The sequence below is a fragment of the Lontra canadensis genome, unplaced genomic scaffold (genome assembly GCF_010015895.1).
Source record: "Lontra canadensis isolate GAN:19392208 unplaced genomic scaffold, GSC_riverotter_1.0 scaffold70, whole genome shotgun sequence".
Classification (NCBI taxonomy): domain Eukaryota; kingdom Metazoa; phylum Chordata; class Mammalia; order Carnivora; family Mustelidae; genus Lontra; species Lontra canadensis.
The window spans coordinates 2,120,510-2,137,140 of NW_022631064.1; the positions used below are offsets into that span (position 1 = coordinate 2,120,510).

The 16,631-nt window shown below is 42.1% G+C and overlaps 1 protein-coding gene across 3 annotated transcripts in view; it reads right to left on the minus strand.

Moving 5' to 3' along the window:
* Window positions 1-16,631, minus strand: part of ADAMTSL1 (ADAMTS like 1) — a 904,787-nt gene that overhangs the window by 143,001 nt on the left and 745,155 nt on the right. For all 3 annotated transcript variants that reach the window (XM_032880520.1, XM_032880523.1, XM_032880522.1), the window contains exon 17: window positions 5,195-5,374. In XM_032880520.1, coding sequence (XP_032736411.1) covers window positions 5,195-5,374 — 180 coding nt within the window. The remainder of the gene's footprint in view (window positions 1-5,194; window positions 5,375-16,631) is intronic.

A 16,631-nucleotide genomic window follows, 5' to 3' on the forward strand; every position in this document is an offset into this window, starting at 1 on the left:
CACTATTAATTATGTAGCATGGTGGGAAGACCCAAATGTCCATATTGTAAACACATTTTAAGATTTTTCTACTCAAAAGTTTCCTGTAGAAACTCTGTTTTTTATTTATGTGGCCTGGGCTTTAGAGTTACAGAGTCATAGAGTCTGTTGCAATCCCAGCTTAGTAATTTATCAGTTGGCAACTCAGAGTTTGTTTCCACTTCTTACACTTAGCTTGCAAGGCTGGGAATTAAATGAGATAATATATTTGAAACTTCACCCACAGCAGTGGCACTCGCGAATTTTTTCCTCCTTCCTTCACAAATGTAATACTTTAATGTCAAGCATCAGATAACTGTTCTACATTTACTTTGGCTGAGGTAGGTGCTAATACTATGGAAAAAAATTGTGCAAGGTGGTTTGTAACCTCAAGGAGCTGTCATCTCATAATGAGTCGGGGGGAAATCCAAATGCATTGTTAAACTGAAATACCGCATGAGGGAGAGAGAAATCAAAACTACAACAAGATACCACTTCATATTCCCTGGAATGGCCATAATAAAAAGAGACAGACAGTAACAAATGTTATTATAAATGTAAATGTGAGAAATTAGAACCTTCCTATATTGCTGATGGCAACATAAAATAGTATAGCCCTCTATACTATTAGTTTCTTACAAACATAAGAAACTGATAGTTTCTCACAAACATAAACATAAATTTACCCCATGACCGAGCAATTTCACTTGTAGGGTATCTCCTGGAGAGAAGTGCAAACATCCATCCAAAGACTGTATGTGAATGTTCAGCAGAGACAAAAAAGTGGGAACCACTCAAATGTCTGCTGGTGAATGGATAAACAAAAATATGGTCTATCTATATATGGGAATGTTATTCTACCATAAAAGGAATGTTGTTCTTCTGGATATGTGGTAAACAGATAAACCTTGAAATCATCATGTGAAGTGGAGTTTAATAGTATGTTATTTATACCTCAATAAAGTGGTTCAAAAAATTAGATAGTAATACAAAAATTTAGTAGAAATATAAAAGTACAAGACGAGTATTACAAGATTCATTCTAACGATGGTTGAATGCTGACGGTGCTCTAGTGATTTCCTGACCTAGGTTTTGAAGATGGGTAGTCTGCATGTGTGGAGAAACTGGGGATAATCATGGGAGGCAGGGGAATATCCAGAATGAAGTTCGAAGGGTTCAGTGCAAAAATCCAAGACAAGCTTGCGGGGGCAGAGCTAAACCAGTTGGACTGAAGAGAGGGAAGAATTCGAGAGTGTCGAGAGCTCATGAAGTAGTTTGGGGCCAGACGTTGGAGACTTTTAATTTTCAGACAGGAGGCTTGGAATTGATCCACAAGGCAGTGAGGAGCCATTGGAGGCAGGAGTGAAATGATGAAAGAGGTGTTTTGAGAAGGTTAATCTGGCAACGGTGTCCGGGAGAGAAGGGAGTAGGAGATGTATGGCAGGCAGGGATGTCAGTTAAGGAGGCTGCCACGGTAGTCCAGGCTCGAGATGATAAAGACCTGAACTGGGGTCATGGCAGGGTGCCACGTTAACTTGAAAAATGACACTAAAACCGAAAAATATTACATTTTCAAGTTTTATATGCTAACCCACTGACATGAACTAAGCTCTGATACACAGCACCCTGAAAGATAATTTAGATGCAAAAAATGGAGGTAAGAAACCCATTGCTTTTGTTTCCTAATGATTGTGGATTCCAGATTCCACCCACCCCTTATTTGATTTTAAATGCCAGTACCAAATCCCAGGATCAGATGGGATGGAGGAAAAGAGCCTTGAAAATTGAAAAGCTCAGGGTATCTGGGTGGCTCAGTCATTAGGTGTCTGCCTTCGGCTCAGGTCATGATCCCAAGGTTCTGGGATGGAGTGCTGCTTTGGGCTCCCTGCTCAGCAGGTAGCCTGCTTCTCCATCTCCTACTCTCCCTGCTTGTGTTCCTTCTCCTGCTGTCTCTCTGTCAAATAATAAATAAAATCTTAAAAAAAAAAGCATGGTAAATTCAGTACTACCAACCAGAAAAATAGACCATGTGTCTCAAGATCAGTTTATGATTTTGGTCAAGTCTAGTTCTTTCTTGAGGCTTGATTTCCATATCTCTAAAATAAAACTAAGTAAGAGTAGGGATTTTTAAACCCTGTTCTGTGTTGAGGAAATGATTCAGGGGCTTTTCAGTTGATCTGGAGATAGAAACATTTCATTTGAAAAAAAGGGTCTGGTGGCTTTAATTTTTAAAAGAACAACCAGGCTATAGGATCTTCTAAGTTCCTTCTATCTCTAAAACTGACTACTCTGACGTTAATTTCTTTTATATTTTTTGGGAGAAATGACTTTCATAAAAGTATGATTTAAAAATATGTAATAGCCAACTATTTCAAAAGATGCAAGGAATTCTTTTAAAGAAGAACTTTAGTCTCAAAATAGAATCTGAAAGTAATTTTATTTGAAGTGTCTAAAATTTTGGCTTAATTCTGTCTCTGGGGGATTCTGTGCAGTAACTGTAAGATTGAGCCCAGATAGTTGAGGATGAAAAACACCCATAGATCATCCAGGTCTTCCTTTCTCCAAGGGGAGCCTTGGGGGTGGGGAATGTGGAATGTGTGTTTCATCTCAGTGAGAGGGCCAAGGCAAGGGCTGTTGGGATGACAGGGCCAATGGGAGACTCCATGAACACCCCCCAGAGCTCATTTGTATGGCACCAGCTTGAGTTAAATCCCAGTGAATTGGTGATTACTTCCTACTTCCTACCATTCCTAGCCCCTCCCCAATGTTTGGAATTTCCATTCATCAACCCAGATAACCCAGCACTTAAGAATATTCAGTGGAGAAGGGCTAAAGCTGTCCTACTTCCCGAAGTGTAATTTCCTCTTCCTAGGAAGAATGATAAAGCCTGCAGGAAGGCTGGGCCATGACCCTGGGTCCAGCTGGTCAAGGGAAGTACCGTCTTTTATTTCCTCTCCTCCTGACAATGAGCAGGGGTGGAAGAGAATCATAACAATAACAGGGCTCACTTTTACTAGGCACGGGGTAGTTTACATGCCTTGTTTAACTGAAGCCTCCCAAGAACGACATGAGCAGACATTATCATCTCCAGTATTCACATACACAAACTGAGGCCTAGAAAGGTTAAATAGTGAGCCTGAGGTTAGAGAGCCAGAAAGTGGCAGAGTCAGGATTGGAATCTAAATTTGCTTAACTCCTTTTGTAATCTTTTTCTGAGAGAGAGAGAGAGAGAGAGCAAGAGAGCGTGAGCGTGCACAAGCGATGGGGGAGGGGCAGAGGGAGAGGGAGGGAGAATCTTCAGCAGATTCCACGCCCACTGCAGAGCTCAATGTGGGGCTCCATCTCATGACCCTCGTGACCCTGAGCACAACCTGAGGTAAAGTCAAGAGTCGGATGCCTAACCGACTGAGCCACCCAGGCGCCCCTGTGAGTCTAACTCCTAAGCACACATGACACTGTTCTAAAGGTCTGTGATACTTAATGGGCCCCAGAGGACCTCAATTTGGCAGTCTCCTTTTCTTAGTGCCTAATCACAAGGGTCCCTGCTTCAAATCTACAGGACTAAAAGAATTTTAGGCCTGAATTCTCTGTGTCCCATGTGCTCAGAGGCCACAAACTCCAGGAACAGGGGAGGACAATTATAATACCCACAAGTCCCTTCCTCAGCAGCTCACTCCTGGCAAGCATCACCGAAAGACTTAGTGGAAGGACACGTTTTAAAAAATGGCCCTGGGAGGAAGTCTTCCTCCAGAGTCACTCACTTGGCAACTACACCAGTGCACTCTCCCGCACTGTGAGTTTTGTTAAGATTTTTCCCATATAGTACCCTACCCCAAATCAACATTCCACGGAAAAACTGAAACTAACATGTTCATGCACACATGTGCATGCGCACACAAACATGCTGATTTTACATGCTTTAATCCCTTATTGTGCTGAAAGAAAATTATTTCTAAAATTTAAGAAAAATAATCATACCTACTTCCGTTCTGAGACATTTGGGGTGAGACAGCACCAGAAGGCACTTTTACTGCCAAATTACAAAACCTGTGGTGATGTAGGTTAACTCACCCTTGCACTGCCCTTAGTAGACACCATCTGAGTGAACTCTGTATGAGTTGATAAGGGGCAAGAATTCTAAGAACCCAGGTTGGAAAAGGTGGCATTTTAATTTTCAGGGGCAGTTTGGTTTCGACCTACAGCAGCCCCATGCCATTGTATACATACAGCACACACGCACACACAACCATAGGAAGAAGGGAATGGGATCAGCAAGCCCAGTTCAAATGGTTCAGTGCAAGAGAGGGCAGGGTCTTGAATCTGTTTTTGACACAAAGATTTTTCACTTCAGGCCTGGTGATTCTGTCCTGGGTTAAATTGGCTTATGAGGCAATACTTTTGGGGGGTGCTTCCTTCTGGGAGACACACATGCCTATGAAGCTGGGGGAGCTGTAGGCAATTCCCAGCAGGAGTATAGGGGGTGAAAACAAGTTAAAGCTGGGTGTAAATGACTTAATTTATGCTAGTGTTCGAATAGGAATTATTTAGAAAAGTAGGTCAGTTGGGGGTATATCCCTAACTTACGAGGCAAGTCAGGAACAGTGGAAGCTGACGTAATCATCCCCCCAGACGCAAACAACAGGGGAAATGAAGTTCTCTTGCTGGGAAGTTGTTAACATCTTGCAGCCAAGAAATGGACAGTAAAGATGCAGAATTTCCCTGGCCTTCTTTTCTTAATAAATCATGTTCCTTATTGTCCAGTAACTTGGAAGGGAATAATCAGAGAGGCTTTGCCTTTTCTGAAAAGAGACTAAAAACATCTGGGGGGAGGAGGTGCCGGGAGGTCGGGAAGGTGGGTGTGCGGATAAAGGTAGAATAACGGGGTCTTCTGAAAAATATTCCGAGCCAAACAAGGCCTGGTTTTGTCCCACAAGGAGCCGGTTTACAGCTCCATGCTTCTGATTGTTATGTAAGGCCTGGCAACTTACCTCAGGTCCCTGCAGCCTAGTTAAAAGCAGGTTGTACACACTGTGGTATAACTGGTCACAAAAATACCTCTCCATCATGTTAGGTGGATTGTCTCATTCTGTTCTCATCTTCTGTTTGTGTAAGTTTGTGGTGCCTTCTTTTCTTCCTTTGGAGTCTTTCATCCTCTCCTTCTGAGGAGCATACCTACCTCTGTCCAGTCAGAGAGGAGCCACTCGCTGGGACAGTCGTCTTTCTTGCAGGCCTGCTGGGAGGCCAGTTTCGAGGTTGAACAGAAGGTCTCAGGAAGCTCCAGGAAGCTGCCATCAGCCATGCGCTGTTTGCAAAGAACCTCACGCTTCTGGATGCCCCCTCCACAGGTCCTGGAACACTGGGGAAGGAAGAGAAAATCAACTGAACCTAGGAGAGTGGTATGTGTGACGACAGCCAATCCTTACCTTAGCCTTGGCTGTGTAAAGAGTGGGACAAAACAACAGAAGAAGATAAACCAAGAACCGACCCCAAGGATTTGCTTCCTTTCCTTGAAATGAATTTTGCAGCAAGATCTACTCTTTCCAGTCTTGATTTCAAGTATTTCTCTAGAGCATCCAGGTATTTCCAGGGCCTTTGAATGATAAAAAGTTGTCCCTCAACTATGATTTGCAGCCCCCCAAAACAACTGGTCTAAAGGGTTAGTATAATAGAGTGTTAAACGTATTTACAACCCAGTGAAAGTAGTCTGTGCAGCTTCCAGAAGGAATAGGAGAGATCTCCTGCCATCGGTGTAAATCTGCAAGAATTAATCTGCACGGAAGGCAGGCCTTTCTCTCTAAGTGTAAACATCCATTCTACCCTGGTTTCCTGAAGGACCCCCCCGCCCCGGAACACTCTTCTTGCAGGACTGGTGATTTCTCAGGGCAATGGGAGGGAGCAAGAGCCATTGGAATTCAGGATACAGGAAAATAGTCTTATGTCAGTGGATTTCAGTGGGACCCCAGTCAAGTATGTTGTTTACATGTAACTTATAGTTACAGTCCCACCACATGAGGGGAAAGGGGGGCGCTCTCAGGCCCAGACTGTTGGCTCTTGTCCCAGTAGGCCACTCCCTTGCAGTAACAAAGGAGCTCCCAATTTCTAGCTGGGCACATGACTTCCCAGTATACAGACTATATTTGTCGATGTTCCGTGGAGGTGCACTCGGCCCTTCGGGGCTGGCCAATGAGATATTCATGGCAGGGTGGTGTGCACTTTCAGGGAGATGACCCTAAAATGAGGGTAACATTTCCCCCTTCCTATTCTCCTTCTTGTTGGCTAGAAGGTGAACATGAGGCCTAAAATTTAACCTCCTGTCTTGGACAATGATAGGCAAACAGATGGAAGCAGCCTAGCTTCCTGATTGTGACGTCACCACACGGACCCTGGATGGTCTGGGCTTATATGAGGGGGCAATACTTTTTTCCCTTATTTAAGCCATTGTGACTTTGGGTTTTCTGTCATTTTTAGTTGGATCTTTTTGTTATTTTTAGATCAGTAAGTGAGGACTGCTTTATGCTGGGGATGCTTTACTGGCAACATTCTAGGGAGTACTCTGCTTTCTTCCAGAATACTCCTTTGCTTCCACCTGCTGCCCTTGGGCTCACTGGGAGGTTGGCCTGGGAAAACAAATCTGAGGGGTTTTGCTGAAGAAGCAGCTCCTGCTGCAGCACTGGCCTCTCAGAACATGTGTGTGTGTGTGTGTGTGTGTGCGCGCGTGCGAGCACACTGTAGTGGGGTGTCTGTGTTCAGTAAACTGTACTTGGAAATGCAAGTGGGATTTGTGCTCACAGTCAAGGTTAGGCTGGTGATACACTGAATATAGTCAGAATGGTGCTGTGGTCCAGCTGTCACCCTCTCTTAGTGGTCCCAACCCTGCATGCACTTTAAAATCACTTGGGAGCTTTTCAAAAGTACTGAAGCCTAGAGGGATCCCATCTCAGAACCATTAAATCAGAAACTCTGGGAGGTGGGTCCCATGCACCGGATTTTTAAATTAAAAAATAACAAATCTCCCAAGTAATTCTGTACAACCAGGATTGAGAACCATCTCTCCAAATGAACCATCTCTCCACCCCTCCACCATTTCCAATGAGAATAAAATAAACATGGGGTCGCCGTACAACCCAGGAAAGCCTCTGTTAGAACTGGTAGTTATTTGGATGCTGCTCATGCAAACCTGCCCTCTGTCTGCCATTGTGACTGGCTTGAGGTCACAGAACTACTAGATGATGAATTTAAAAAAGCTGTCAACTTTGTCTACTTAGGGCTTTTAATCCTAGAGCCTTCCGACCTTCAAACCAGTGGTGAGCAGCCTTTATTTGGATTTAAAATGTAAAAAGTTTGTATCCAAATGGCCAACAGACACATGAAAAAGGGCTCCACATGACTCCGCATCAGGGAAATATAAATGAAAACCACAATGAGATACCACCTCACACCAGTCAGAATGGCTAAAATTAACTAGTCAGGAAATGACAGATGCTGGTAAGGATGTGGAGAAAGGGGAACCCTCCTACACCACTGATGGGAATGCAAGCTGGTGCAGCCACTCTGGAAAACAGCATGGAGGTTCCTCAAAAAGTTGAAAGTAGGGGCGCCTGGGTGGCTCAGTCGGTTAAGCGTCTGCCTTCAGCTCAGGTCATGATCCCAGGGTCCTGGGATCAAGCCCCAAGTCGGGCTTTCTGCTAGGCAGGAAGCCTGCTTCTCCTTCTTCCATTTCCCCTGCTTGTGTTCCCTCTCTTGGTGTGTCTCTCTCTGTCAAATAAATAAAATCTTAAAAAAAAAAAAGAAGTTGAAAGTAGACCCTATGACCCAGCAATTGCACTACTGGGTATTTACCCCAAAGATATAAATGTAGTGATCCGAAGGGGCACATGCACCCCGATGTTTATTATTAAGGACACATCTACAGCCTCAGAGCTAATGACTCAAGCCATGAGTAGGCCAGGCCTTTAGCCTCTCTGACTGATTTCAATGGTTCCCTGGCCTTTTCACTGATGGCAGAAGCAAACCTTAATTTTAGTTCTCGTTTAGTAGCAGTTTAACAAAATCTCAAAGCATTTTACTTCTGCAATGCATTTTGTACCCACACTGCCTAACACAGTGTTTTCTATGAATGTAAATCCTTAATAAATATTTGTGGAATTGAAGTTGGTGGTTGGGGGAAATTCAATTAGTGGGTAAGAGTTCCATTGACTTAAAATATGCCTTCTTGTTAGACAGCGAAGGGTTTACATTTGTTTTCGTAGTCTCCTGCATGACTTTTGAGGTTCAGCCTCCCCTTATTTTTATTGAATCTTCACTTCCAACCACCCAGTTATTCTATCATCATATTAATTTTGACCTTCAGCATTCAGCCCTTCTTTGGGACTCCTTTATAATTATACAACTAACCATGCTCTGCAATTCTTTCCATTCTATGAATTATTAAAATTTTTCCATGAACTTAATGTAATTTTGTTCAAATTGTAACAGTCTGGAAAAAACAAAGTTTATGCTGGCGAGTCAAAAATTTGAATCTCAAGCTCCAACTTCTCCCCTCCGCCTACTCAACATGTCCACTTAAATACAAACAGGCATCTTGACCCAAATATGTCCAAAATGGAACTTTTGAGCTTGCCCTTCCATCCTTGCCCCAGATCTGCTCTCCTCTCAGTCTTTCCCATCTACTGGATGGTGCCATAAGCAAGACAGAAATGTAGGAAATGTCTTGAGAGTTTCCTTTTTCTCACCACCGCTTCCCTGAAAGTCAATTCATGAGCAAATACTTTCAGATGTCCCTCAAAATCAATAAGATTTACCTCCACAACAAATAAGAAATTAAGATATCATCATCTCTTGCTTAGACTACTACAAAGCTTCCTAACCAATCTCTAGTTTTCTCAGTTAGGTCCTAGCGGGATATGGATGGTGTACTCAGTCTGAAGACAGCCTCTCTCCTGATAGCCTGCTGAAAATGCCATTGGTTGAACACAAGTAGAAGCCAGAAGGTAGAGTCTATACGGTCAGCCTCCTGAGACACAGGTGGGGAAGGTAGAGTGGATCTACAAGAGCAATGGAAAACATTCAGCATATCTATAGTCCATTCTCCATACAGTAGCAAGAATGATGTTTTCAAAGCATTTACCAGATCATCCAATTCCTATGTTTAACAGCCTTTGATGACTTTCCCTTGTGATTAGAATAAAATCCAAACTCCTGGAACCCTGACCAGCAAAGCACTTACATGTTCTAGTCTCTACCCTGAAGGAATTTTGAGACTCTTTTACTTAAATTTTAAATTCATTCATTCATTTGACAGAAATTTATTCAATACCAAGCATGGTTCTAGGTTCTCGGTTCTAGGAGTGAGCAAGCAGAACCTGACACACCTCTGCAATCTTATCTTATACACGTCTCCCCTTTCTCTGCATATTTCAGCCACACTGGTTGTGTGTGTGTGTTGTTTCTCCCACAGGGCCTTTGCACTTGCTCTTCTCACACCTGGCCCACCTTCCTCTTACATCTTCACATGGCTGAGTGTTTCTAATGATTCAGATTTAATTTCATTCTTACCTGCTTGGAGAACCCATCCTTAACCTCCTAGACTAGGGTAGCCAAAGTAGTCATTATTCTATTAGCTATTCTATTAGCCTCCGTTTGCTTATTTATTATTTTTTATTTTTAAATAGCTCTTTACATAGCTCTTATCCCTCTGGAAATTATCATCCATTATCCTGTTAACTCTATGAAGAAAGGCATTTGGGTTCTTTTGTTGCTTATATTAGTGTTTGAGAATTGCATTCAAAACTTCCCCCCAGTGTGAGAGTGTTACCTCTCAAGTAAGAGAGACCTTAAGATCAGATGTCTCCAGCTCTAGTTTTCTTCCACGCCTTCTCTAAATTTTTTTTTCTTTTAAAATTAACAATTTCTTTTTCCTAGTAAAAAACTGTTCAGGGTGTGAGCTAAACAGTAGCTCATTTTATAACTGATCCTGGAGGAAAATGACATTTAGGTGTGGTGGATATAAATACATCTACACTGCAGTGGAAATGCAGTATATTTTTCTTTGAGAGAAATCATAGCTGATTCATAAAATCATTATCCCCTAAGCCCCCAAATCGCATCAAACCACTTTTCTTCTAATCCTTTGATTATAACTCACAATCAAATCCCCCATGAGTCCCGTTGAGTCTGTGGAGGCATAGAGAACATGTTCTTAAAGTTTCTGTTACCTGGTGACTGAGATTTTCGGCACTTCACTAATATGTTGGGTTGGTAGGACTATAGATCTCTTCAATGCTTGATGGCTGAAGTTTTCTTTTTTCTAAATATCTAAGAAGACACATGGGGTTTCTTTCAATTTGAATAAATGCTTCCCAAACAAACAAGTAGCCTCATAAGAAGAGCTCTCTCATCTAAGCTACTCAGGTAGCGCTTCTTAGCGAATGTGGCAATAAGGAAAAATGCAGATTAATCTTCTCTTTCAAACGGAGGAAATGGATGAGGAAAATCACTGGTCTTATTTAAAGGGTGGTGCTGTAATATGATTGTGCCAAAGGTGGTGACCATTCATGAAACAGAACCTAGTCAGGTCATCCCTGGGTAGATAGGACCTGATTTAAGGGAAAGACCCTCAGGGGATTCCCCTCAGTGCCATGCACGAGTCTGTGACCATATGGTGACAAGGCAGCTACCAGAAAATGTAAGGAAAATCAGCTTATTGTTTGGGAATTTGAACTACACAGAAAACTTCTGGGAAATTCTTAGTACCCAGGGGGTAAGGTTCAGACTCCTTGAGAATGCCTGGGAGAATGCTCACGCTCGAGCCCAACCTGTGCTGAGCTGCCAAGCCACTGTTCCTTGCTGGCCTGCCATGGGGACAATGTGCCCTTCCCTGGCATACAGATCCCTTCTCTGCCTAGGCCTTTGATCACCTTGTTTACTCTGTGAGCAGTGTCCTTTGCCTCTTTGCTATCCAGAAACTTTTAAGACATCTTTGAAGGCCCCATTCAAAGGCTCAAAGAATGAGTCACCTCCCACCCTGCCTTAAACCAAAAGGGTACTGCGTTTCTCCTATAAGGGCCAGTTGTTTATGTGCCTGCAAACCAATCCCTGCCCTGCAGTGCCTCCCTGCACGCACACAGGATTATGCATCTTTTGATGAAAGGGAATGCACTCCTCTTTCTATTCCCCAGTGTCTAGTGTAGCATCTGGCAAAGAGCACGCACTTCATAAGTGCTTGTTGAATTGATGATTGGATGAACAAAAGATCCCCAAATCCAGATGTTTAAAAGATGTGACACAAACATCCAGCTGATGGGCTGAACATCCACCTTTTATTGAGCTGTCTTATCATTAACCAGAAGCTTCTTCTAAGTAAGTTGGCAGTGGGTTTTAGCCAGATGCCACGTGGGTGCTGCTGGGTGCTCTGACCCTCCAGGTATGGTAGACAGCTCTCTAGATAAGTTAATATTATCAGGGAGTTTGCTCTTAAACATTTGTCTCATCTTTGCTCAAAAAAGTTTCCTTGGAGAAAGGGGAACCCTTCTACACTATTGGTGGGAATGCAAGCTGGTGCAGCCACTTTGGAAAACAGTACAGAGGTTCCTCAAAAAGTTGAATATAGAGCTACCCTATGACCCAGCAACTGCACTACTGGGTATTTGCCCCAAAGATACAAATGTAGTGATCCGAAGGGGCACCTGCGCCTCCCTGTTTATAGCAACAATGTCCACAATAGCCAAACTATGGAAAGAGCCCAGATGTCCATTAACAGATGAATGGATGAAGAAGATGTGGTATATATACACAGTGGAATACTATCCAGCCATCAAAACCCACAAAATCTTGCCATTTGCAATGACGTGGATGGAACTAGAGGGGATTATGCTAAGTGAAATAAGTCAATCAGAGAAAGACAATTATCATATGATCTCACAGATAAGAGGAATTTGAGAAAGAAGATGGAGGATCATAGGGGAAAAGAGGGAAAAATGAAACAAGATGAAACCAGAGAGGGAGACAAACCATAAGAGACTTAATCTCAGAAAACAAACTGAGGGTTGCTGGAGGGGATGGGGTGGGAAGGATGGAGTGGCAGGGGGATGGACATTGGGGAGGGTATGTGCTATGATGAGTGCTGTGAATTGTATAAGACTGAGGAATCACAGACCGGTATCCGTGAAACAAATAATACACTATATGTTAATAAAAAAAAAGTTTTCTCGGTGGGTTTACATTGTTGAAATGGCATTGTTAGAAATTCTTAAAAACCATAGATAAAATTTCAAATAATAAAGTTTCCAAAGTCTCTGACAACTTTGTGAACAGGTTGAGATTGCCTGACAAGGCTGATAGTTCTGAAGTGAGAAGCAGAAGGCAAAGAAGAAAATTTTAAAGAGAACAGCAAGAGAAATTTAATAAAACTAAATGAAAAATGTTTGCCTTTATGAATCATTTAAAATGAAATTGTGGTATAAGAGGTAGAGCTCTAGTAAGGGGTATTATAGGGGTATTATTTTTTAAATATGTGCCATAAATTGAATAAATAACAAAAAACAGTATTTTGTTGCTTATCTTTGCCATCATACGTGTTTTATGATAATAAGGTCATAGATTCATTACTTTTATAAGAAAGTAAAAAATTTACAATAAGGGGAGCACTTAAAAGTTTCATTTCTTGGGCTCCTGGGTGGCTCAGTGGGTTAAGCTTCTGCCTTCGGCTCAGGTCATGATCTCAGGGTCCTGAGATCGAGCCCCGCATTGGGCTCTCTGCTCCTCAGGGAGCCTGCTTCCCCATCTCTCTCTCTGCCTGCCTCTCTGCTTACTTGTGATCTCTGTCAAATAAATAAATAAAATCTTAAAAACAAAAAGGAATGTAACTTTTTAAAAATCATTCATTTATCTTGAGAGGGGAGGAGCAGAGGGAGAGGGAGTCCCAAGCAGACTCCTTGCTGAGTGTGGAGCCCCACATGGGGCTTGATCTTATGACCCTGAGATCTGACCTGAGCAAACCAAGACTTGATTGCTTAACCAACCAAGTCACCCAGGTGCCCCTAAAAGTTATGTTTCTATACGCAATTAGAGCGGCCTAAGTGCCTTGTATTTTTAAAAGACTTTCCCATGATCAACACACTAAAAAATTCTGCCTGTCTTGAGACCTTTGGTTTCATCTTGGTGGCTTCATTTACTGAATGCTGAGTTCATTTCCTTGGTCGCTCAAGTCATATTATTGAGCCCAACACAAAGTGACATTTATGTTCTTCCTAAGGTCAGCTTTCTAGTTTCAACATAACATGTTCAGTTTGTAGTTTCTAACTCATTGCATTCCTTTCTTCATTTACTCATTCATTGTTTCATCAAACACTTATTGAGTACTTGCTGAGTGCCAGGTACCCTATTATGTGCTGGGAGTTTAAGATGACTAAAAATTGTTTACTAAGCCTCAGATAGTTGCAGTCTAGTGAGGGGGAAAATTACCAAATGTGATCAGTTTTACAAAAGAGGTAATACAGAGGAGAGGCAACTAAGTCTTTATGGAAAATCAGTGAAGGCTCTACAGAGGTAGGGGTATCCCATGCCATGAGGGGCGAATTGAAGGGTCTTGGGCATATCCAGACAAAATCTTAAGACCATAGGATGTCATTAAGGATTTTAAAGTGGGGGTAACATGATCCAGTTTGTAGAAAATAATTCAGGTAACGAAGGCTGATGGGTTCTAGAGAGTACTGCCCTGTGAGATATTAACAGGTGTACCACGGAGAAAAGCCTCCCAGTCCACTGAGTCTAAATAACAGTCCATACCATCTATTTGGAGGCTCTCAGCACACGTTAATATTTTAAAGGCTCAACAGAGGGCGTGTAGTAAAGAACCGTTGATACCAACTTGGGGCACAATGGATGAGAAATAAAACAATGCGGGGGACACAAGTAAAAGGCTGTTTGTAATGGTTTGGTTCATTGTGAGGACTGGAACCACAAGAATGGGCTAGAGAACATTCTAGAAGGTGATATGACCCAGGAAGGAAGACTGGGTCTCCTGCAAAGGTGGTGGGTAGCTTGGTGTTAGACCTTTAGAATTTGAGGTAACTTTGTGATATGCAAGACTGAGAGGTTCGAGAGACAGTGCTTGGTATACAACCGAGGTCAAACTGAGACACAGTGATTAGGGCTCAGAGAAATAAAGAAAATGAGGACTGGAATCTCACTCAAAATGATTAAACAAGGACAAAATTTCTACCCCAACCATTCTGTAGATTAGAATTGCCTAGAAATACAGTTTATCTTCTGGGTTTAATATTCTGTTACTATATGAAACATGGGACAGCACACCCACTAAAATCCAGGGCAATTATTACAAAGAATGTTCTGCTAATAAATAAAAATGAAAACACTGCACATATGAAATTTTACTTCTAATCTTTGTTTTGCTTACATTTATTGTTGGTTCTAAAGGATCAAGGGTCCATTGTCTTATAAAACAACTACCAAAAATGATACAAACATCTTAATAGGGTTTTTTTCCTCCTGGATACAACATGTTAAATAAGCATGGTTTCTAAATTATGAGGATTTATATTTTAGTCACTGGAATGTAACAAAACTGATGACTCAATTGATTTTTTCTGCCAGGCTTCAGCCCTCAAATCCAGACCAAAATCATTCTTTTCTGTGTGTGTGTTTTAATCTAAAAATGAAAAAAAATGAATTCTCCAGCATTTGTAGTTGTCATTAAAATTCCTCTTTTTTCTTCATTTTACCAGCAGGGACTCTTCTCACATATATCTTTTTATATAGCTACACTATAGGCATTTTGTATTGTAACCCTGATTTAAAAAAAAAAAACAAAATTTATAGGGAAATGACCGCATAATCACAGTTTTAAGCAAGGGAGAAAACAGGGGCCGTGGTGATTGTTTCAGTCTCTACACAGATGTGTGCAATATGTGTGCACAGTTGGGTGGACACAATCGTGATCATAAAACATGTGTAATATAGAGAAATATAAATTATGCTTCAGAGCGGACTCCCTAATTCATTTCAATTAACCCTTCGAGCATCTATCTCTTTTCTTCTCATTTCTCTTTTCAATTTTTTTTAGAATAAAAATTAATAAAGAAAGACTCACAGAGAGTGGTGAGCAGAGTGATAGTTGAAGGCAGATTTTAATTTCAAGGATCTTGTGCCAATAGAAGTTAATGCTTGGTCAGCCCATAATCTAAGTATAGACCATAGTAGGCTGAGCAATGATATCTGTGTCCTCATCTCTGGAACCTGTGAAAATGTTATTTTACATCATAAAAGCAACTTAGCAGATGTGATTAAGGCTTTTGAAGATGGAGAGATTGCCTGAATTATCCAGGTGGGCTCAGTGTCATCATAATGGTCCTTATAAGACGGAAGAAGGAGGGCAGAATCAGAGAGAAAGGACAGAATCAGAGGTTGGAGTGAAGAGCTTTGAAGTTGGAAGAAGGGGCATGAGCCAAGGAAGCAAGCAGCCTCTAGAAGCTGGAAGAGACAAGGTAATGGATTCTCCCCTAGAGCCTCTGGAAGGAACATGGGCCTGCCAACCCCTTGATTTTAGCCAAGTGAAACTGAGTTCAGACTTCTGACTTCCAAAGCTGTAAGATAGTGAATTTACATTGTAGTAAGCCACTAAATGTGTGATAATTTGTTATAGCAGCAACAAGAAACTCGCACAGATTAACTACCCTGGATAAGGCAACAAATAGTGACTTTTAATATAAACTGCTGGCTTTTAGGCTGGTGTCAGATTCTGCCACAATTTAATACTTTGGAGAAAATGGTAAAGAGGTCTCAGGACAGTTGAATTACACAATGGAGAAGAGAAGGGGTTTTGAAGCCTACAAGACCCCTTTGCTTTTTTTTGGCTATGTGACCCAGGACAAGGACAGCCTCTCTGAGCCTTGTTTCCTTGTAGGGTTGCTTTAGGGATTAGAAAAGAAAATGTGAGAACAGTAGAAAGAGTTCTACCATATACACTATATAAAGTTGGAATTCGTGCTAACTTCACAGGTCTCTACACCCCCTCATCCGTGGAATGGGCAGGACAGTAGTAATGGTCACAAAGGATAATGAAGATTCAATGAGTTAAATTTGTAAAGTGCCTAGAACTGTGCTTGAAACACAGTAAGTGCTGCTCTTATTAAAAAGAGAAGGTCCTAGGGCCCCTGCATGGCTCAGTGGGTTAAGCCTCTGCCTTTTGCTCAGGTCATGATCTCAGGGTTCTGGGATCGAGCCCTGAATCAGGCTCTCTGCTCAGCAGGGAGCCTGCTTCCCCCATCCCCGCCTGCCTCTCTACCTACTTGTGATCTCTTTGTCAAATAAATAAATAAAATCTTTAAAAAAAGAGAGAGAAGGTCCTGAAATGGGTAAGTGCTCAACAAATAGACTGCAGTCTTGCCATGGAACTTTCCAGCGCTAAGCTCTATGCTGACACTTGGTCTCTGTCCCATCAACCTTATGGTCTAACTCAGAAGTCACAGGAAAGTGCCCATTCAGGTAAGGTAGTATGTGACTGGTCAATGAGCAGCACTGACCATGAACATCATGTCACTTCCATGCAGGAGAAGGGCGGAGGAGCCCTGGTAGAGGAGGTGGGACTCCCATCC